Source organism: Brachyhypopomus gauderio, chromosome 19 (assembly GCF_052324685.1).
Source record: "Brachyhypopomus gauderio isolate BG-103 chromosome 19, BGAUD_0.2, whole genome shotgun sequence".
NCBI classification, from domain to species: Eukaryota; Metazoa; Chordata; class Actinopteri; order Gymnotiformes; family Hypopomidae; genus Brachyhypopomus; species Brachyhypopomus gauderio.
Window position 1 is genome coordinate 7,178,192 of NC_135229.1, and position 20,223 is coordinate 7,198,414.

General features: G+C 44.4%; 2 protein-coding genes across 3 annotated transcripts in view; both read right to left on the reverse strand.

Moving 5' to 3' along the window:
* The window catches only part of xrn1 (5'-3' exoribonuclease 1), a 21,177-nt gene extending 6,589 nt beyond the window's left edge, over positions 1–14,588 (reverse strand). Inside the window, exons 1-28 of one of the 2 annotated variants that reach the window (XM_076981640.1) lie at positions 14,262–14,588; positions 12,950–13,182; positions 12,587–12,684; positions 12,243–12,352; positions 12,055–12,165; positions 11,526–11,611; positions 10,934–11,021; positions 10,318–10,486; positions 10,157–10,224; positions 9,817–9,951; positions 9,410–9,479; positions 9,116–9,221; positions 7,600–7,689; positions 6,143–6,299; positions 5,487–5,606; positions 4,289–4,458; positions 3,892–4,009; positions 3,681–3,776; positions 3,345–3,448; positions 3,110–3,241; positions 2,642–2,804; positions 2,334–2,447; positions 2,153–2,251; positions 1,747–1,862; positions 841–1,077; positions 564–699; positions 424–480; positions 46–178 (exon numbers count right to left, since the gene is read on the reverse strand). In XM_076981640.1, coding sequence (XP_076837755.1) covers positions 46–178; positions 424–480; positions 564–699; positions 841–1,077; positions 1,747–1,862; positions 2,153–2,251; positions 2,334–2,447; positions 2,642–2,804; positions 3,110–3,241; positions 3,345–3,448; positions 3,681–3,776; positions 3,892–4,009; positions 4,289–4,458; positions 5,487–5,606; positions 6,143–6,299; positions 7,600–7,689; positions 9,116–9,221; positions 9,410–9,479; positions 9,817–9,951; positions 10,157–10,224; positions 10,318–10,486; positions 10,934–11,021; positions 11,526–11,611; positions 12,055–12,165; positions 12,243–12,352; positions 12,587–12,684; positions 12,950–13,182; positions 14,262–14,336 — 3,391 coding nt within the window. In that variant the 5' untranslated portion in view covers positions 14,337–14,588. The remainder of the gene's footprint in view (positions 1–45; positions 179–423; positions 481–563; positions 700–840; positions 1,078–1,746; positions 1,863–2,152; positions 2,252–2,333; positions 2,448–2,641; positions 2,805–3,109; positions 3,242–3,344; positions 3,449–3,680; positions 3,777–3,891; positions 4,010–4,288; positions 4,459–5,486; positions 5,607–6,142; positions 6,300–7,599; positions 7,690–9,115; positions 9,222–9,409; positions 9,480–9,816; positions 9,952–10,156; positions 10,225–10,317; positions 10,487–10,933; positions 11,022–11,525; positions 11,612–12,054; positions 12,166–12,242; positions 12,353–12,586; positions 12,685–12,949; positions 13,183–14,261) is intronic. The other variant, XM_076981641.1, reaches the window with a different exon arrangement.
* Positions 14,589–14,940: 352 nt separating this feature from the next.
* Positions 14,941–19,489, reverse strand: LOC143482991 (uncharacterized). The gene is made up of 8 exons (XM_076981644.1): positions 19,364–19,489; positions 18,399–18,545; positions 18,050–18,187; positions 17,732–17,965; positions 17,535–17,624; positions 17,229–17,243; positions 15,341–15,461; positions 14,941–15,241 (listed from the first exon to the last, which is right to left on the reverse strand). The coding sequence occupies exons 2-7, from the start codon at positions 18,454–18,456 to the stop codon at positions 15,343–15,345; spliced, it is 654 nt and encodes a 217-aa protein (XP_076837759.1). The 5' UTR covers positions 18,457–18,545; positions 19,364–19,489; the 3' UTR covers positions 14,941–15,241; positions 15,341–15,342.
* Positions 19,490–20,223: the final 734 nt, after the last annotated feature.

Here is a 20,223-nt window from a genome sequence, read left to right on the forward strand (position 1 = left end):
GTAGTGTGTGTACACAGGAATATGGTTATAGTGCACGTCTTCTACCTCCTTTGATGCCAATAATTGTTCCTCTAAGGCCGAGAGGGACAGAGAAATTCTCTCTGACGTTGACAACACGATCAAACAGGTGATATTCAGCATCTGGATCAGGAATTACACCATGCTGCTGCTCCAGAGGCTAGACACAGAACGAACACACACACACACACACACACACACACACACACACACACACACACACACACACACACACACACACACACAGTTTGTTAGGAAAACAATATGTGGAACTCCTTACTGATGCACTGTTTACAAATTCTAAATTTACAAAAGAGAGGAGATATCACGGTTTTGGGTATTAAATGTTTGGGTGAGACACGTTTAGTATTTTGTACGTTGAAGGCATCTCAGAAGCATACCCACCTGGAACAGCAGATGTGGCTTCACAGTGACACGCATCTTCTTGCTGCTCTTCTTTGCCTTCCAACGAGAGAAAAGCACACGTGATGAATACGCATGAAATACCGACTCCTGCAGGGACGCATTCCTGTCCAAGTCTTCACCTTGGATTTCTCTAGCTCTTCCTCAATCTTCTCCACAATGCCTGCATCCAGGATCTGTAGATCACAGGACGCACGGGAGGAGGAGCTAACGGGATGTGCCTTCAGCCAAGCAGTAATCTCCTGGACCTTCTCAGCCCTGTCAGAAGACCACCACAATTCTGAGTGACATCAAACCTGCAAATCTCAGGTGTTTTTTTTTTCTCGATTAAATTTTCTCTATTGGGTTACCCCCAAAACACATCATACAGTCGCATTACAGAGTTCTTTTCAGATCTACCCATTCTCATCATCTCCAGACCAGATGTCATCCTCGTAAAAGACGTCATCGTGGCTGTTCCTGGAAACGAAGTCGAACACCTCAGAGAACCTCTCCAGGTACTCGGCGAGCAGCTCCTCCACAGCAGCGGAGTACAGCCACTCCTTCTCGCTTCTCTTAGTGTAGCCGGGCACCTCCTCGTTCTTCTTGTTGAACTTGAGATTCAGGCCTACGTTGCTCCTCTGCTCTCCATGAGGGCTACACACAGAGAACGGTAAGAGTTAGGGAGAAAAAACAAACAAAAACTGCCATCGAGTCAATATGGTTTTATTATTCACGTTTACTTCACTTTTTAACACCGTTACCTCAACCAGTCTACTGACAGCTGAACTCATGAATATGGGCATAAACTTAATATTATTCAATTATGCTTTTAACACAAGGACTCCAGTTTTTGATGCATCTCTCTACTGTTATTACTCTCCAAACTGCTGGAAAAAGTTCCTTCTTGATTTATATAGTTTCTGAGCAAAGATATTTGCAAATCTTCAATCTACATTTAATGTATTTTATAGTACAATGTTAGCCCTTCTGAGAGTAACTAATTACTAATAACTATTAGTTTTTGTAGTTATACAATAATAGACTGCTGTTGTTCTATACCTTTCATATGAACCCTTTTAATTATGTTTTTATCTCATTTACAGCCCAATATTTTGTGCACTATACAAAACAGCCCGGACATGTCTAATACTAGTAAAGACATTATGATGATACATGATATGTAAAATATATTGTATGTTATTGTATATAATTTAGTTGTTCTAAAATTTGCTAAAAGGATTGACAGGGCAGACAGGGCAATGGAAAAACCATAATAGCATCCAATCAGATCTTGATCGTGTTCTGTATGAGAACTTGACTGACTTTTTTTTGGATCCTCTCCCGATGAAGATGGTCCCGGAGAACCTGGAGACGAGGTAGCTGGTGATGCCGAGGCGTGAGGCCAGGACGTAGCCGGGGCTGTACTTCACCGAGTACTTCTACATGAGGACCAACAGCAAGGCAGTCACAACACACACAAACACACACAAGCTTTCCCAAAAAAAGGCAGATGGCGGCAGCAGCCTGGATGACAAGAAGGTGGAAATCAAGTGAAGGATTTCTTACTAGAACACCCCCTATAATCTAGGGGTGTTCTAGTAAGACGTCGCGGCTGGGAGGCGGCGAGGAACGGTGAATGACGGTTGCAGAAGAACTCTGAAGTGGAAACTCGGTGGGATCTGGAGTTGGTGGATAAACATCAGTGATGCGTGGTGCGGGCTGGACTCACGTGCTGGTTCTGAATTAAGGCGTCAAGCTGAGGTTCGCAGGGCACAGTGAACACCACCCGCACCCGTCCCTCGCTGGTCACATCGCTGGAATCTTGTACCTAGGAGAAAGGGTAATGAAAAGTCAAACATCTCAAACGGCTTCCCATTAGTATGGAACTGGCACGCCGACAAGATACTCACCTCTCCCATGGCTCCGTAATAGGGGTTCCCAACCATAAAAACAGTGGTTGCCACTGGAAACAGCTCCTCAAGAGTCTTAAACCGAGCCAAGGAGGAGTCAAAAGCCTTGATGTCCTGAAGGAAAGACAACGCAACAGATTAACGTGGAGAACAACCATCCAGATTGCTTTAGTAACAAAATGAACATAGTTCTTTTGTACCCTAAATCTCAAATGACACAGAGAACTTGCCCTCTTGTAACTTTAGATGACTGACCATCCACTGATCATCCACCATATTGTTATGGTAATGTAGAGATTTAGGGTTACCTTGACAATGGTTTGGAAGGCAAAGGGCAGAATCTGCTTGGCCCACTGCTTCTCCAGGTGGACTTGGCCATTCTGACCAATCACGTACTTCCTGCCGGTCAGTAGCTGCCCGTACAACAGGACTTCCGTCTCATTTATCACGATGCCCTTACGCCGGCAATGGCTGTGGAAAGAAGCAGGATTACAACTCAGTGTCCACATCAGGCTCTCCAAAAGGGCAGCTAGACTCCGTATGTAAGGCATTAAATCTGCCTGCCTACAGCCCTGTGTGCACCAGGGAACCACAAGGGGTCATCAGGCCGACACACATTGGGAATCTCAATATACACAAAGCGTCGCATTAATCACACCCGACCTTAGAGATTAAGCATGTACAAGATACAAAGTGTTCTGGCACTGACGGCATCGCCGCAGTGTTGCTGAGAAAACGGTGGGCGTGAACTCGGCGGGGAAGAGGGCGGGGCTTACTGTTCCGTGATGCCCTGCACGTCCTTGACCCAGTCCTTCTGCTCTTTGTCGTTCAAGTAGATCACTTTAACAGGGGGAGGTGTGCTGTCCAGATACAGCTTCTGAACTCCTGGAGACTCCTCCAAGAAGATCCTGGGTGGGGGACAGAGAGAGGGAACGGACTTAGAGGCAGCGTCACTGCCGCTCGGCCCGGGGAGAACCCGCGAGGGCACGCGGCGTCCTGCGGCGTCCTTACTTTGACTCTCCGTCGGAAACGGCCACCACGCGCGCCTCCTCCAGGTGAGGCCAGTTCACGAAGACGGACTTCCCCAACACCAGCGCTGCAACGTCCTCCACCACCTGCACGCGAGAGCAACCGTTACGCCCGCGTCAGCCGCCCACACGGGGGACGCGTGCCAAACGTGCACACGTGGCCATACACACCGCGCTAACCAACACGTATTTTGGATTATTCACGAGACTGCTATAAACAAAGAAGCGAACACAGACGAATAAATAAATAAGAAGGTACAACAGGTTCTGTTTGAGGCTTTTCAGCTTGGGGATAATGAGATGATGTGTGGAAGCTCACCAGCTCCCCCTTTTGGCCGTGTAAGATCTCCAGCATCAAGTTTTCTCCCCGGCTGCTCTGCTGAAACACCACCACGCCACTCTTCTTCTTGAAGAACTGAGAGACAGAGGGTGCTCATTGTGGATGAATCAAATCACAAGTCCAGTTAATCTCATTCAATAATAATCTCTATTACTTTCATAACAGTCCGAGCTAATCTGATAATGTTTACCTTATGACGGATATGCTGCAAGGTGGGAAAGCCACAGAAATACAGCGCGCTTCTGTCGATCTTGCGGCGCACGAAGTCCAGACACACCCGCCAGGCGTCTATGGGGATGGGCGTTACTCTAAACACACCAATCACAACATTACTCACAGAGTCATCCAATCAGGAGTCAGCCTAGGAGAGACGATCTGGTGAATTGGTGAAAAACAAAAACATTGAGTAATGTAAATCGTCGATTATGTTGTCACATTCAAGTTTGCGAAAAAATGGGACCACGAATTTCCAGGAAATGATGATACGAATCTGCTGGAAATTAGAACACCAACCCGAACCGTTTGAATGAAAACATTTCAAACTGTGCCGTCAGACTGTGGCAGAGTACCCAGAGTACCCAGACTACCTTGCATGGCAGTGGATGATGCTGGGGAAGAGGTCAGGGAAGGTCGAGGTGTAGGGGTAGTCCAGCTCTTTGTCGTAGCAGTACAAAGCACACTCTGTATGCCTGTTTCTGCCCTTCTCTGCCTTGCTCAGATGATCTGTGTAAGGCTCCATGGCTGCCAGCAACAGTTTCTGAAATACATACACACACACACAAACACACAAACGCATGCACACGCACGCACACACCATTTCACCATTATCAAAAAAAACTAATACCACCACCACCTCCAACAATAACAATAAAAAAACAAAGGCGTTTTTTTCCCAAACAGCGTCATTTTATGGTGCATCAAACAACGCGGATTTACAAGGACACAGAAGTGTGTGGAGATGCGAGATGGGTGTGCGGGTGTGGAGAGAGGAGATGGGTGTGCGGGTGTGAAGATGGGTGTGCGGGTGTGAAGATGGGTGTGCTGGTGTGGAGATGGGTGTGCTGGTGTGGAGATGGGTGTGCGGGTGTGGAGATGGGTGTGAAGATGGGTGTGCGGGTGTGGAGATGGGTGTGGAGATGGGTGTGCGGGTGTGGAGATGGGTGTGGAGATGGGTGTGCGGGTGTGGAGATGGGTGTGCGGGTGTGAAGATGGGTGTGCGGGTGTGGAGATGGGTGTGAAGATGGGTGTGCGGGTGTGGAGATGGGTGTGAAGATGAGTGTGCGGGTGTGGAGATGGGTGTGCGGGTGTGGAGATGGGTGTGAAGATGAGTGTGCGGGTGTGGAGATGGGTGTGAAGATGAGTGTGCGGGTGTGGAGATGGGTGTGCGGGTGTGGAGATGGGTGTGCGGGTGTGGAGATGGGTGTGAAGATAGGTGTGGAGATGGGTGTGCGGGTGTGAAGATGGGTGTGCGGGTGTGAAGATGGGAGATGGGTGTGCGGGTGTGAAGATGGGTGTGCGGGTGTGAAGATGGGAGATGGGTGTGCGGGTGTGAAGATGGGTGTGGAGATGGGTGTGCGGGTGTGGAGATGGGTGTGCGGGTGTGGAGATGGGTGTGCGGGTGTGGAGATGGGTGTGAAGATGGGTGTGCGGGTGTGAAGATGGGTGTGCGGGTGTGGAGATGGGTGTGAAGATAGGTGTGGAGATGGGTGTGCGGGTGTGAAGATGGGTGTGAAGATAGGTGTGGAGATAGGTGTGCGGGTGTGAAGATGGGAGATGGGTGTGCACCTCGTCGATGAAGGGGATGAGGACCACCGCCTCCCACTCGTGCTGCTTGCCATTCAGGTCCGTCTTGAAGTCCAGCGGGTAATACTCGATGATATCAGAACTCTGGGACGTCATCAGGTGCTACGAGACGCAAGGCGAGAACAGGGAGGCAGCTACAGGTGAACATGTGACATGTGCGTGACGTGCATGCGCGTGACACGCAGGTGTGACGTGCATGTGCGTGACCCTATGAGGAGCGTGTCATTTATACCCACGCAGAGGGGCTATTTTTTTGCATCTGTTTTTGGTTTGACTACTTTTAGCAGCAGGGAGGAGAGACATAAACAAAGATCTGCTCCTGGAGTGACAAAATGGACTCTGCGCTAGAAGCCCAAGTGGAGAGGCCTGCAGGCTGTCAGAAGTAAACAGATGTTTCTGGGTTACCTCGTAACATTTTGGCAAAAGGTCTGTGTTGTGGTGTCTTGTGTCTACTTTCCTGGTAACATTACAGTTTCTGTCTGCATGCAATGTAAAAATATATGTTTGTTCGTTCTGATACTGGCACCTCATCCAGTGGATTTCGTGTAATAAAAATATTTCCACATAATAAATACGAAATTCCCGAAGAAGAAAATTGGATGCCAGCCCGACTACTGATGCATGCACGGCTGTGTTACCTGGTAACATGTTGGCAACAGGTCTTTGCTAGCTGCAGGTAGCACAGCCAGGAGCTGCTCAAATGGCAGGAAGGGTTTGCCCAGTTCAAAGGTCAAAACGAGGTCAGCAATCTTGCGCACATCAGAGAGGAAAGGTGCATAGTGGTATGGGTAATACCTAACACACAAACACACGCACAGACATTATAACACTGTTGTATTTTCACTCTGTTATCAATTGTAAATGCTCAAATCAGTCGGTCAGTCTCCAATAATGTCAATTGTCAGTTCTCGTCTCCTCTCTGTGAACCCAGGAAGGTTTCGCTGTCTTTTTGTATATTATAAACGAGTTAAAGGTGCCACACGGGTTTGTTCTTCCCACTCTGCTCTCTGACAAGGAGGTGCCAAGAATTACACAACAACTGTGTTTTTGTTCAGGTCAACTTGCGATCAAACGTTCTTGGGAACTAACTGCACAGTAAATGGAAGACTTCTGAAATGTTACATGTTATTGGACACCTGCTTCAAAAATCACCTCGTCCCAAGGAGCTTTTCACACCACACCCGTAAATATTTCCTCATCCTCAACATTTTGGGTCAGTTCTTACTCGGAATTAAAACTGAACCGTATTTCTCCAAATAACTAAAATCCAAATAAGTGATTCGTTTCTTGTAAGTAAAAGCACTTGTACTTTAATAGATTTCATTTGCCTGTGTTCTGTGGTAGCTGTTTCACTGAACTTTTGTTGCTTTTCTCGTGAACGTGCTGTCGACACAAACGGCGTCCGTTTGCTGCCGCGGTAACCAGAGAACAGCCATTCCTGGGAAACTCTAGCAGACACGTGCGTGGGGATTGGGGGCGGAGCCTGAGGACCCTGGGGTCGGGTCGTTGAGGATGACCGACAGTATTTTTGTGTTTATTTTCCTGGGTTTTACAAACCCTCTCATCACATCATGGACAATCCCATCCTTTAATACGGCCAGGTACATTTTAAAACTTGCCACTATGATGGCTCTATTACGAAGCTACTTACTTGAGAACTTGATCCAACATGCAACCCATGTGACCTGAATAAGCATTTGATTTTTGGATTTAATTGCAAGCAGGAAACGTTTGCCAGGTGAAGGCGGTGTAGACTGTGACCGCGGTCTGGCTCACGCAGTCAGCTGGCTAGAATGGGATTCCACAAAGATAAGTAAACATCCCTCTCTCAAGGACTTAATGTTTCCAGAACATTCCGATTCCCTTTGGGGATAAATAAAGCGTTTTTTCTTATCTTATGCTGAGTCATACTTCTTTGTGGAGCAGAACTCATCAACACTTTCACTACCATGAACTACTGTATATGAATGAGTTATATCTGAATGATATGGAAATCAGAGGTGGTCTCCATACCAACGCCAGGTGTGATATGGTGCAGATGGTGTATAATACAGGGTTTATGGTGTGTAACAGATTGTGTGTGTAGTTTCCTCACCAGCTCCATGACTGGACTCCATGGTAGTAGTAATGCAGGATCCACTGAATACCTTCCACATAGCAGCGTGCCTGACTGGCCAGAAATTCACTGCAGGACCGAAAAACAACCTATGAGCAGCACGCTCCATCTAGACCTAGAATTACATTAGTTACTTGCTATGAGGGACAAGAAAAACAATTCTGTAAAACAATTCTATACAGAAGCTGAAGGGGCAGATGCAAAATTCTGCAGAAACAAGAATGTTTCTTGAGGAACGTAAAGATGAAATTAAATCACGGAGTGTGATTTCTAAATCCTGCACTGAACTGGATGCACAATGCAAATATTTTTGTCATAGCTGGTTGGCAATCCCTTCAGAAGACACAATGTAGGCTCACCGGCCACTTTATTAGGTACACCTTGCTAGTACCGGGTTGGACCCCCTTTTACCTTCAGAACTGCCCTAATCCTTTATGACATAGATTCAACAAGGTACTGGAAACATTCATCAGAGAGTCTGGTCCATATTGACATGATAGCATCATGCAGTTGCTGCAGATTTGTCGGCTGTACATCCATGATGTGAATCTCCCATTACACCACATCCCAAAGGTGCTCTGTCGGATCATGTTGTTGACGCCAAATTCTGACCCTGCCATCTGAATGTCGCAGCAGAAATGGAGACCAGGCAACGTTTTCCCAATCTTCTATTGTCCAATTTTGGTGAGCCTGTGTGAATTGTAGCCTCAGTTTCCTGTTCTTAGCTGACAGGAGTGGCACCCAGTGTGGTCTTCAGCTGCTGTAGCCCATCCACCTCAAGGTTCAACGTGTTGTTCAGAGATGCTCTTCTGCATGCCTCGCTTGTAATTTGGTTGGTTATTTGAGTTACTGTTGCCGTTCTATCATCTCAAGCCTTCTCAAAGTCTGGCCATTCTCCTCTGACCTCTGGCATCAACAAGGCATTTGCGCCCACAGAACTACCGCTCACTGGATATTTTCTGTTTTTCGGACCATTCTCTGTAAACCCTAGAGATGGTTGTGTGTGAAAATCCCAGTACGTCAGCAGTTTCTGCCACATTCAAGGTCACTTAATTCACCTTTCTTCCCCATTCTAAAGCTCGGTTTGAACTGCAGCAGATCGTCTTGGCCATGTCTACATGCCTAAATGCATCAAGTTGCTGCCATGTGATTGGCTGATTCAACATTTGAGTTAATGAGCAGTTGGACAGGTGTACCTAGTAAAGTGGCTGGTGAGTGTACAATATAATGTAATAATCATTATTTTATTATATATTGCATGCATGTATTATTCTTATAAATCTCTGATATTCATATTTTTAATAACTGTTTACATTGCACATCACAAGGCATTTGACGGTAACAATATGCTGCAATATATTCAGGAGTTTTTGTACATGTAGCCGGAGCTCATATCTTTAACCAATGACAGCCTTGTTCCACTAAGAACTAAATATAACAACGTTTATTTGGGCTACAGAGCACAGGAAGACTTTAAAAAGGGCCCAGCACTCACTCAGAAACAACCTCCACACCCATCTTGGTCATGTAGTATGTCCGCTTATACTGCCGAAACTCCGCCTCAAACATGTCGTCACTCTCTGCGTCCTCCTCGACACCTTCTGTTGCATTGTGGGAAAGACAAGGTGACGTGCAAAGCATTATGACTGCCATTTTCTTTTTATAGGCTGATTCAAATTCAGTCGAGAATACAGGTATACCAGGTATGCTAAATGATTGGATTATCATGCTGGCCTGTTGCCAGGAAAATCAAAATCACACCCATGTGTGTGTGCGTATGACTTTGTACCTCTATTTGGAGCACAGAGTGAGTCTCTGCTCCCATCCAGAGCAGCGAGACAGAGGGAGTCTTTGGAGGTCTGAAGGAAGGAAAGCAGGGCTAGTTTAGAGCAGGCCGGCAGCAGACTCACAGACAGCACCCAAACCAGGTCAGTCCGGCAAAAGCTACAGCACCAAATGTGCTGTAGGCCCAGACAACAGAGGACACCTTGAGCGGAGCCGCATGAGAAGCAAAAAACACACCATCACGACGATGGAGTGCTATTTACGCAGTATACAAGGACCTGCTTATTGACTAATTTTGATATACAATAAATATTTAGAACTTGAACACCTAAAGCCCTATCCTAAATACACCCTACAGAGCTATCAGGGACCCCAGGGCACCGAGCTCACATCGTCATTGACGGCGCTCACCTTGGTTTTCACGCCGTCTCTGCCAGCCGCTTCCTCCGCGGCCAGACCGGCAGCCTCGTTCAGATACTTGTTCCCCACCTTGCTCTCGAACCACTTCAGATCCACGTACACCTCGCCGAAGTGCTCCCGGTCAAACTACAGGCAGAGGGGACGCTACGTCAAGCAAGCATGTTCCAACAATGACCTAATGATGCCATGTACCTATTTATTTTTCATTTAAGTGGACACTAGTGAAATTGGGACATTTGCGGTTTCAGCAGGTCCGTTTCCTGTATAAGCAGATTTGAATAAAAATATCACACACACACTCACTCACTCACTCAAACACACATGCACTGACCTCGGCTAGCTTCTCGAGGTACTTCTCGAAGCAAGCCAGGTTCAGATTGCCGTTTTCATTCAGGTATCCTAGAACGGACAGAAGGGGATTTTAAAAAAAGGCATTTTAGGCAAACACTCGCGCACACGCCCGGGCACAAAGACGTGACGGAGGCCGCTCACCCCCGAGAGTAGGCAGGACACTGATGTAGGTGCGGTAGAGCAGAGGCAGCGCGTCGTGGTTGATGTGCAGGTTCGGGAGGTGCGGGATGAAATCATTGCCCACCAGGAAGCCCATCAGAATCCAGTCATCTATGATGCGCTCCAGGTCGTACTCGAACGAGATCTTATCCTGAAAGTGAGAGGGTAGAGTGATGGTCATTCTCCTGAGCTTAAATGAGCCTAAGCGAGACAAAATGAGACATGCTGAGTCGTTAGTGCCCGACATCAGCCACTAACCTCTATTCCTATACTCGCTCTAAAGAGCACTTTTTTATTTAGTGTGAAGTAATTTGCCAGGTATTCAAAGCATGTTTGGGACAATAATGTGTTTTAATTTGTCAATTTTAATATGAAATTAATGACGACTAACAGAGGATTACTTGCGTGCCAATTACTAAATTTTATTATTATGCGGACAAATATGAGCTACAAAAAATAATAATAATTCACAGATCAGTAAAAACGATGATAAATAAAAGGACATGGTGAAGTGGTTGGTTTGGTTTTGAAGTGTAGCCCCACTGGGTGAACAGGGGGGCGGTGGAAGGATTCCTCCACGCTGCGTGAGGCCACTCACCCTCAGGGCGGAGAACTCGTAGTCGATGTACTCCCTCATAAGAGAGAGGTGGAGGAGATGGAAGGTGGTCTCCTCTGGCGCTGTTATTCTGCAGCAAGAACAAGAAGAAGCTGGATAAGATCATAATAACCGTTTTTTCCTTTTAAGCCTTTGCCAGAAAAGACGAGTAGAACATTAGGACAATAAACAATGAGAAGAAAGAATTCATACGTGGCTAATAAATCAATGAGAAATGTACTTTTACATTTCGAGCATTAACTAGGTGCTCTTATCTGTATAGAATGTTTATATGAATACGGCGCAGTGGGTGTGATTACGGCGCAGTGGGCGTGATTACGGCGCAGTGGGCGTGATTACGGCGCAGTGGGCGTGATTACGGCGCAGTGGGAGTGAATACGGCGCAGTGGGAGTGAATACGGCGCAGTGGGCGTGAATACGGCGCAGTGGGCGTGCACCATGAGAGTTCAGCCCCATGACTTTGGTGTTAATCACACTGTGCTCTTCTGATGAAGACAAATACATGCTTGCATATAAAACACAATCAGCAAAGAGTCAAACTAAATTTGACACTTCCTTCCACCCACACACAGACCTTTTCTGAGACTTCTTCCCTCCGAAGCGTACCTCCTCTCTGAGGAGAGAGAAGTGAGGCTCATGGCTGGTGAGACCAAGCATAATCTAGACACAGAGGAAGATGGGGGTGTGGAAGGAGAGAGTGGATGCACGTGGCTTAAAATAGAGCAACATCAGGCCGACAATATTGTTTCAGCACACACACACACCGTCAGACATGCATGCCCTCGGACACACACACACACACACCCTCGAACATGCATGCCCTCTCCCACTCTCACATGCATGCAGGCACACATACACACAGCTATGCACACGCACACACACCTACCTATACACACTTGCGCATATTCTTCCACACACATCTATACTCACACAGACCTGTGCATATCCCCCCCCACACACACACGTACGCATATTTTTCCAAACACACACACGCGTGCATATTCTCACACACACACACACACACACACACACACACACACACACACGTGCATATTCTTCCAAACACACACACAAACACACACACACACACACAGTGCACATACCAGGTCAGCATCCAGGCCATAGAGACAGTGCCGTGTGTTAGGGTCGTGGCCCGGACCAGCGATCTCTGAACGAATGAATTCCATTATTTTGTGCTCCCCTTCTCCAGGTGTCTGTAAGGCAAACCGTTATTAACCATGATGGACCCTTTCTCACGCACATGACCAAGGTTCTGTTTGACTGTTCTCACCTCATGACCAGACAAATACACCCTGACCCCGTGCCACATTCTGTCCGTGGACAGCTTTTTGTGCACAAAGTATTTCAGCTGCTCCTGCAATCTAGCCATGAATTCCGTTCCTATGGAGAGATAAAGACACAGATATCATACACGAACTCAGAACCTACACAGAAATACAGCCATCGTGCACAGACGTGGGAAGCTTGGGTGATCAGGATCGTTAAGTGCCCTTCAGTGACATTCAGATTTCAGAGAGTGACAATATAAACGACTGTTATTCTGTATTACAAGAGGAATCAGAGGAACATCAGAGGAACAGAGCACCTGAGGTGTTAGCAACACTGCATACATACCAGGGGTGATACAGTTGGAGTCAAATCTGGCCTCTGTGGGTAAAACCTCGCCCTTCTCCAGAGCCTTCTTGATTTTGTCCTCTGCTTCCTTTGCAGATCTAAACCGAAGCAAACGGTAGTGGCTAAGGAACGAGGGTGCAGCGATGCACTCACGGTTAACACATCACGCAGGAAATGACGCAAAAAGACACCACGCTAGCAAAAAAAAGAGCAAGACACACATACACATTTACCATTCCAAATGCACCAGAAGGAGAGAATTCCTAATTGTTATTGTGATTCTGGAGTGTTTTGACAGGCCATAAATTGAGTGCAGCGATTGACGACGCTTCGAGTTTAGCAACGTCGTGTCGCCAGCCGTACCTGAACCTTCTCCCGCGCTGCTGGTTCATTTTGGCCCGGGGAGCGACTCCGTCCACCGCCATGAAGAACACTTTCCTGGGCTTGATGATGCGAAAAAGCACCTCCACATAGTGGAAAATGTCCGCACAGATCTTCTCCTCCGAGATTCGGAAGTGTACGTCCTCGTCGTTGGGATGTGAGCACTGGTGTATGATCCCATTCATGTCCAGGTACAGATTGTCAAACTCTGGGATCTGTAACAAAAGCGAAGCCCAAATACGGAAAAGAATGATCCAGAATCCAACATGGTGTGGTGATCTCCCTGCCCCAACACACACACTGAATCTGGTCATTTAATCAAGTGTGTTTAATCATTAAACTGTGCTGAACAACAGCGGTCCTAGAGTGGGGTGTGACAGCCCTGGTGACACATCCTGGTGTAGACATGTTCCATCGGTGCACATTCACATCTTTCTGAAGGAGACTCCTCTACACACTATGGTCAGTTTACTGAAGACAAGCCTGTCCATATGAGCAAAAGCCCTTCACTTGCAAAGATTACAGTGTTGTTAACACCAGAGAGTGAAACTATCAATTGTCTCATTCAGAAAAAGCCTAACTAATCGGATCAAGAAGGGTGTGAACTGTGATTAATCAAGCCTGCTCACTTTTAGAAACAAGGGTTTTATCTGACTGAGCTGCTCTGAACTGCATCTTAAATTGAAAATGCACAAGACCAATACACTGATGTAATATTAAACCGGATTAAGGAATAAAATGGATGGAAATGTTGGCAAAAATGCTTAGGTACATCTAGCCTATTAAAAAATATATGGATACAAGCACAATGTGCGTTTTATTGTCCGTATGGCAACAAAATGTATGTGGTACATCCTGGATAAACGCATGTTTTACTTTAATCCTGGACCAACGAGGAAACCTAGCTAGTTCACCTATGCTAATAGCTAGGTGAGATATCCTAGATAGGTTAACTTAAATCAAACGTGTAGCTAGCTTTTCTGTAATGTTATTTGTTAATTTTGCTGTTAGTTTTACTACTGAATCACTCTGCTGTTGTTTACTCCTGAATGTTGATAACTGCTCTGTTGTGTAGACGGTTAGCCGGCTAACGCGCTAACTGCAGCTGTGTCCAGTCGCTCTTATCAGTGACCTGCAGTTAGAGCCGTTAGTTCAGTCTGCTCGGCTCGTAAAGAGGGAGGTGTGGACGTAGACCCCCCCGAACCGCCCCGGTAAAGTCTCCCACCCCGCGGCCCCTACTGTGTTTACAAACCCGCCCGGTCCGAACGAGTTGCCGCCGCGAACCAAACGTTACCTGGTGCTCCTTCACGACTTCGCTCAGGCACGGATATCGCTCGGAAATCCACCGGTAAAATTTAGGCACCCCCATATCTACGGGTAAACCCTAAAAAAGGGGGACGAACTAATATGAGTAACGAGAAGGAGGTAAAAGTGGAGAAACTTTCATAAGTTGACGTCGCTCTGTAGGGCTCTCGGTCGTGTAGCGATCGGTGTCCACGCACAAAAACGTCCGTGCTGGAGCAGTGACGCAATGACCTGTATCTGTGTTCAGATGTAACGGAATATAAACGTTTTACGAAATTAAAAATAAGCGAATGATTCACTGGGGGACGTTTATAAAGAACCTTAATGTTATTTTTAAAAGAAACGTTAAGCATACCAAGCCTTATGCTATCTGGAAACCGTAAATATAATCGTGCATCCAATAAATCATGCCGGGTTGTACAGTAGGAACTAACGCAGTCGTATTTTTCGTTCTTCTGCGCTGTAGAGGTAATTATGTTTAAGTTGAGTGTTTTTAAACTAAGTTGTTCAGCGTTTATATTGTTAAAATTTTACTAATATGCTCGAGGCAGCAACATTTAATTTATTCTAGTAACTGAGTGCATAAAAGTTAGGTCTTTCCTCTACGACATTTGCTTGTGGAAACGCAAAAGACTTCAGAAAACAAACAAGGTGGACATTTAAATTTATTTTTTATTTATCTTTATAGAACAGTATAATATTTATTGATTAAATAAGGAAATACAAACTTTTTATTTATTTATTTTGCTATGGTTAGAGAGCAAAGAAAGCCTGAGGTAATAAAACTAAACTCATGCTGTCATAAAATTAGAAATGCTGCAGAGAACAGTCACAAGAAGAAAAAAAAAGGTTCCAAAGAACATGTGCCATATTGCTGAATTATCAGTCCCCCAGAGTGGCTGATTTGTTTTTAGTCCAGTTCCAGAGGACCTTAACTTGCAAGCAAGATGAAGACTTCCAAGACGTAACCTAATGTAAAGAAATTATTACTTGAAACTCTATCAAGCAATATTAAACTCACTATCATCACTATTGCTATTAACTGTTAAGTGCTGTTGAGTAACTCACCCTCAAACTCTTAGTATGGAATTAAACACTAGAGGTACATTTGACAGTTCCTTGTTGTGACCTTCACTAGACTTGTCCAAAGAGCTTGCGGGCGGGTAGTGGATGATGGAACCCAGAACACCTGAAAGACACGTGTAGATCTTTATGGACTGCAATGTGGCACTGTGAATAAACAAAGTTAGATTAATATAGGGCATTTCAGGAAGCAGCAGCCAACCGTGCATACCGCATCTCAACCGGAAATCTCAGCCCCCTATGGGACTGAGTCCAGTGTGGTGGGCATGGGTCACCATTAACTAGGCATATAAACATACTGTTCTTTTCACACACACACACACACACACACACACACACACACACACACACACACACACACACACACACACACACACACACACACACACACACACACACACACACACACACACACACACACTGACAACTTTATTAGACATGCAGAGATGCACAATCACACACAAGGATAATTTATTCAATACAGCTAGCCTTTGTTGACTTCCTGAAGAAACTGGAAACCCCAGAGGAAACATAGATACAGGGAGAACATGGAAACTCCACCTAGATACAGATTTAAACCCAAGACTTTTATTAGCCATTAAGCTGCACTAGTAGTGACATAGCAAGTTTCTGTTCACGTTTCTCAGTTCACTTTGGAAAAACGAGTAAAGCAGATTTTGTATATATCTGTTCAAATTTGTTGATCTTGAAATTACTGTAACTCCAAAAATAAAGAAGACGTTAATTGGTAGAGCCTCATCCATATGCTCTCTTCTTTGCTTCCTGCTGTAGACATTTTGTAGAGGTTTTTTGTCCCTTCATTGGAATAGATTTTGGGGGTATGTGAAATCTCTGCATTGCCCTTCAACAAAGTACATTTCTCCAGCACTTTCAGTGTATTGGTACAAGACCAAGTTCTTAGTAACCTCTATCCCATAATATAGGAAGTGTTTTAGAGTTGGTCAGTAGTAGTATGAGAACAAAGACTGACATTTTTATGAACACAAAGAACAAAGAGCAAAAACAACAACAACATCAAGCGTTTATATGGCATGTGTTGTCTCCGGCTGAAGGGCCACATTACTACAAACATGGCATTTTCCTCGTGGCTGCATTTCTGAAGCGTTTGAGAGGCCAATGAGATGAGGAGGTGCTTTTAGCTGGCTACCGGAGCCAGATGTCTCGGCTGGCTAACTAAGAGTGATGACTAACTTTAAAATAAGATCATTTTATTAAACAATCTGGATTGCAAAATCCCACAGCAAGCAGCACCTCTCCATTGCACACACAGTCCACAGCTATTTTCCCACAGATGGGCAAACAGTGCCTAACTACTATGTAGGTATGCAGACATACAAAGTTATTACCAAGAAATCAGACCATTTCTGTTCTAGTGCTAATCACTCTAGTACCCTAGCACTCTTTTATATCTTGATGACAATACACTGGTCGTAATGTAATACACTGGTCGTGTGGTATTATCATTTCTTGGTATGCAGCCAAGCTTTAAGTTTGAAGTTTATATGAACCTGCTAGCACTGTGAGTACATTGATATTTTACACCAGATTAGAAATGAATTAAAACAAAATAATCCCCCCTGATATTGTAAGCAGCCACCTAAAACATTACATCATGAACCAAGAAGTGAAGTTTAACATCCATGCATTAAGCAAGTTTTACATATAGCCTCAAAGTTGACTTGACTTGACCTTGGGCATACAATGCTGCAAAAGCCACAGTCTGCACACAGTCTGAAGTGCATAAGTTAACATAAATTAATGTTGCCTCAAGATCTGGGCCCAAAGTTAATTTGTAAACTTTTAATTTCTAATCTGAAGATTATAAAATCTTAAAATTAAAAATCTCACTTACCTCCAACTTGTACTCCTGATATTTCAAGATATCAAAGAAAATGAAAACGAAAGGAGAGAAGTGCAGGAAAATAGCATCAGGCTTAATAAGATTCAATTTTAACATGTCATAATGACACATATAAGTACTTTAGTGTGATTAATAGTGAGGAAATTCTACTTAGCATAACAGTCTAACGATTGTCTAACATGTGGCTTTGTGCTGATAAATCCCCTGGTGACGTTTTAAGTTGTATCCATTATCAGCAATTAATTTCTCACATTTTGTCTTGTTTGTGTCAAAGGTATGTATAATCATGCAACTCACCATGATTTTTTAACATCGTGAAACTTAGTATTAGAGCAGTGAGGGCTACTGTCGCCAACACAACAACTACAACGGTGATCGTGTACGTTCCTGGGAAAACATTAGCAATACAGATTAAACAAACACATCCATGTGTATTTAGTATTCCCTAATTCGACCAGCTTCCAGTAACCAAACTCAAACGGAGTAAAACATACCATCTGAACGCCGATCGCGCTTTTCCAGTAGTTTACAGCATTCCTCCTCTTGCTGCGATCCTAGAACATCGTCGTCCCGTCTCTGCTCCAGGCTGCTTCCCTCCGGCACACGCGTCGTCACTCCGTCGTGTGCTCGATATAAGGCCAACATATCTTTGCCAGACCGGTCAGACAGCAACACAACTCGTTGTCCTTTAATGCTGCACTCACGTGAAGGAACGTAGGTGAGATCGTCTAGGTGAAGGTAAAGCGCAGTAGTTATAGGACTGTATCACAAGCATCATGGAAATGAAACCAAAGTTTTTGCGCAGTACCTACTTGGGTAGGAATCGTTCTCTGCGTTTATCAGTGCGTCAATGGATCTCGCAACGAGGGTCATGTTGTAGTCCCCGTCGGAGAGAAGACCTACCGGGACTCCGCTGACCAACACCACTTTAACGGCATCTTCATCTACATCTTCAGTGCCATTCCGTTAAAACAAATCACACAGAGTCCGAGTTACACCACAAGAGTTGAACCTGATTCAGTGCATCTGATGTTGCAGTCAATCGAAATAGTTCATAAGCGCATCCAGAGAATATGTAAACGTTAGACGAATATATGTTGGAAATATTTGATTCAGAATAGCACGCTTTAGATAGGTGTACCTCATAAGATAGATATTTACCTTTTGGAAGACCCCACGACAGATTACAAAGAAAAGCCAGTGTTGTAAGGAGCAGCATCTTTATTCCGCCAGCAGCAGGTTATTTAAGGGCAGTCGGCTGTTGCACTTTCTGTTTCGGCTGCGGTTTATCTTCAAATTGCCGAATCACTGTGAAAATTAAATGGAAGTAAAAATTCCACCGATCCTAATGACGTCCACGCATGTGGAAAGCTCACAGCCGTGTTCTGATATGAGATCTTCTCTTGGATTCCTTTAAGTGTTCAGCTGTAGGAAGACGACTAACTAACTTATGCACTTCAAGGTGGAGAACATACTTAGTCCATAATAATCATCAACACAGAGAAACAGTTTGTTCGTAGGACAAGAAATCATCATATAATCAGGTGACGGTGCACTGCCATTATCAAAATAATGATAATAATACGCCTGCTGTGGATTTGTTTTGTACTTTCGTTTTATCTGCCTGTTCATTATGAATAAGGCGGTGTATGTGTGGACTCAGTAAAAGCGGAAAGCATGCTAGCTTAATTGGTGTGTTATAAATAGATTTTTATTGTTCATTGAACGTTGGAGATAATAAATAATAATAATAGTAAAATCACGCCGCAAGGTACACTGTTACCACACAGAATCACAAAACTGAATCATATTAAATATTTTATCAAACTGTAGGCCAGATCAAATAGTAATGCTTATCAACCAATAATATAATATGACTTAGAAGTCCAGATTAATATCCTGGAGTGACTCAGACCATGAGAAACCACATTCCACTCCAGTGCAACCAGGTTTGAGTTATTCTAAGACAAACAGCGCGCTACAGACAACACTACAGACCCGCTGGATCTTCTGTTCACCCATTATATGGTGTAACTGCTAGTCAAAGTACAAAAATACAAAAAGAATGTAACAGTACTGAGTGATACTTGTGGCAATTCTCAGTCTAAAAGTTCATTGTTACTCACATAATGAAGTTTTTTTCCTCAGATATATAAAATTAAAGCCTGCACACGAAAAGATTTCTTCTTTGTTTCACTTTAGCATAAACGTTTGTGAGGAAACTTGTGAAGAAGCTGAGGCTGTGAGATACCTCTTCTTCTTCATAGGTTTTATAAACCTGTGGGCACCCAGTGGGCCGGCCTGGTACTGCTAGGAGGCTATTGGTCAAAAGTTTCTATTTTTTTGCAAAGTAAAAATTCTTCCAGTATATATAGATATTTCAACAAATTTAACATCAAATGTGACAGATATTATGTCACTTATTTGCTAAATGAAAACATATTTAGGTTGAGATGATTGCTCTGGCATAGTATGAACTGTATTAGTGTAGTTTGTTATTATTGCACTGTATTAGTGTAGTTTGTTAATTTATATTATGGATTAAATTACTAATGCACCATATGAGTATTAGACCGCAATATTAACCACCATAGTGTAAAGAGAAAAAATTATAAATAAATCAATAAAAAGAGTAAAACTAAAACTGAGGGAAATTCCCCAATGAATACTTGAAATCAGTATTGCTCAAGAATTAACATTTTGCATTTGTAAACTCCCAACACTTGGAGATGTGTGGCCAATAACAACCCCCCCCCCTCGCACACACACACACACACACACATACACACACACACACACACACCATATGTCTGTCATATAATGTAGACTTGCTTATCTAGTGACAGGTTTGAGCATGGTTTAATATTCAACTTCACTTGAGATTTTTGTAACAACTGCAGTGTAAACCTGCAGTTTATAGTCACACTTGTGACATGAGGTACCATGTCTCACTGAGTGTGAACCATTGATGAATCACTATTTTGCT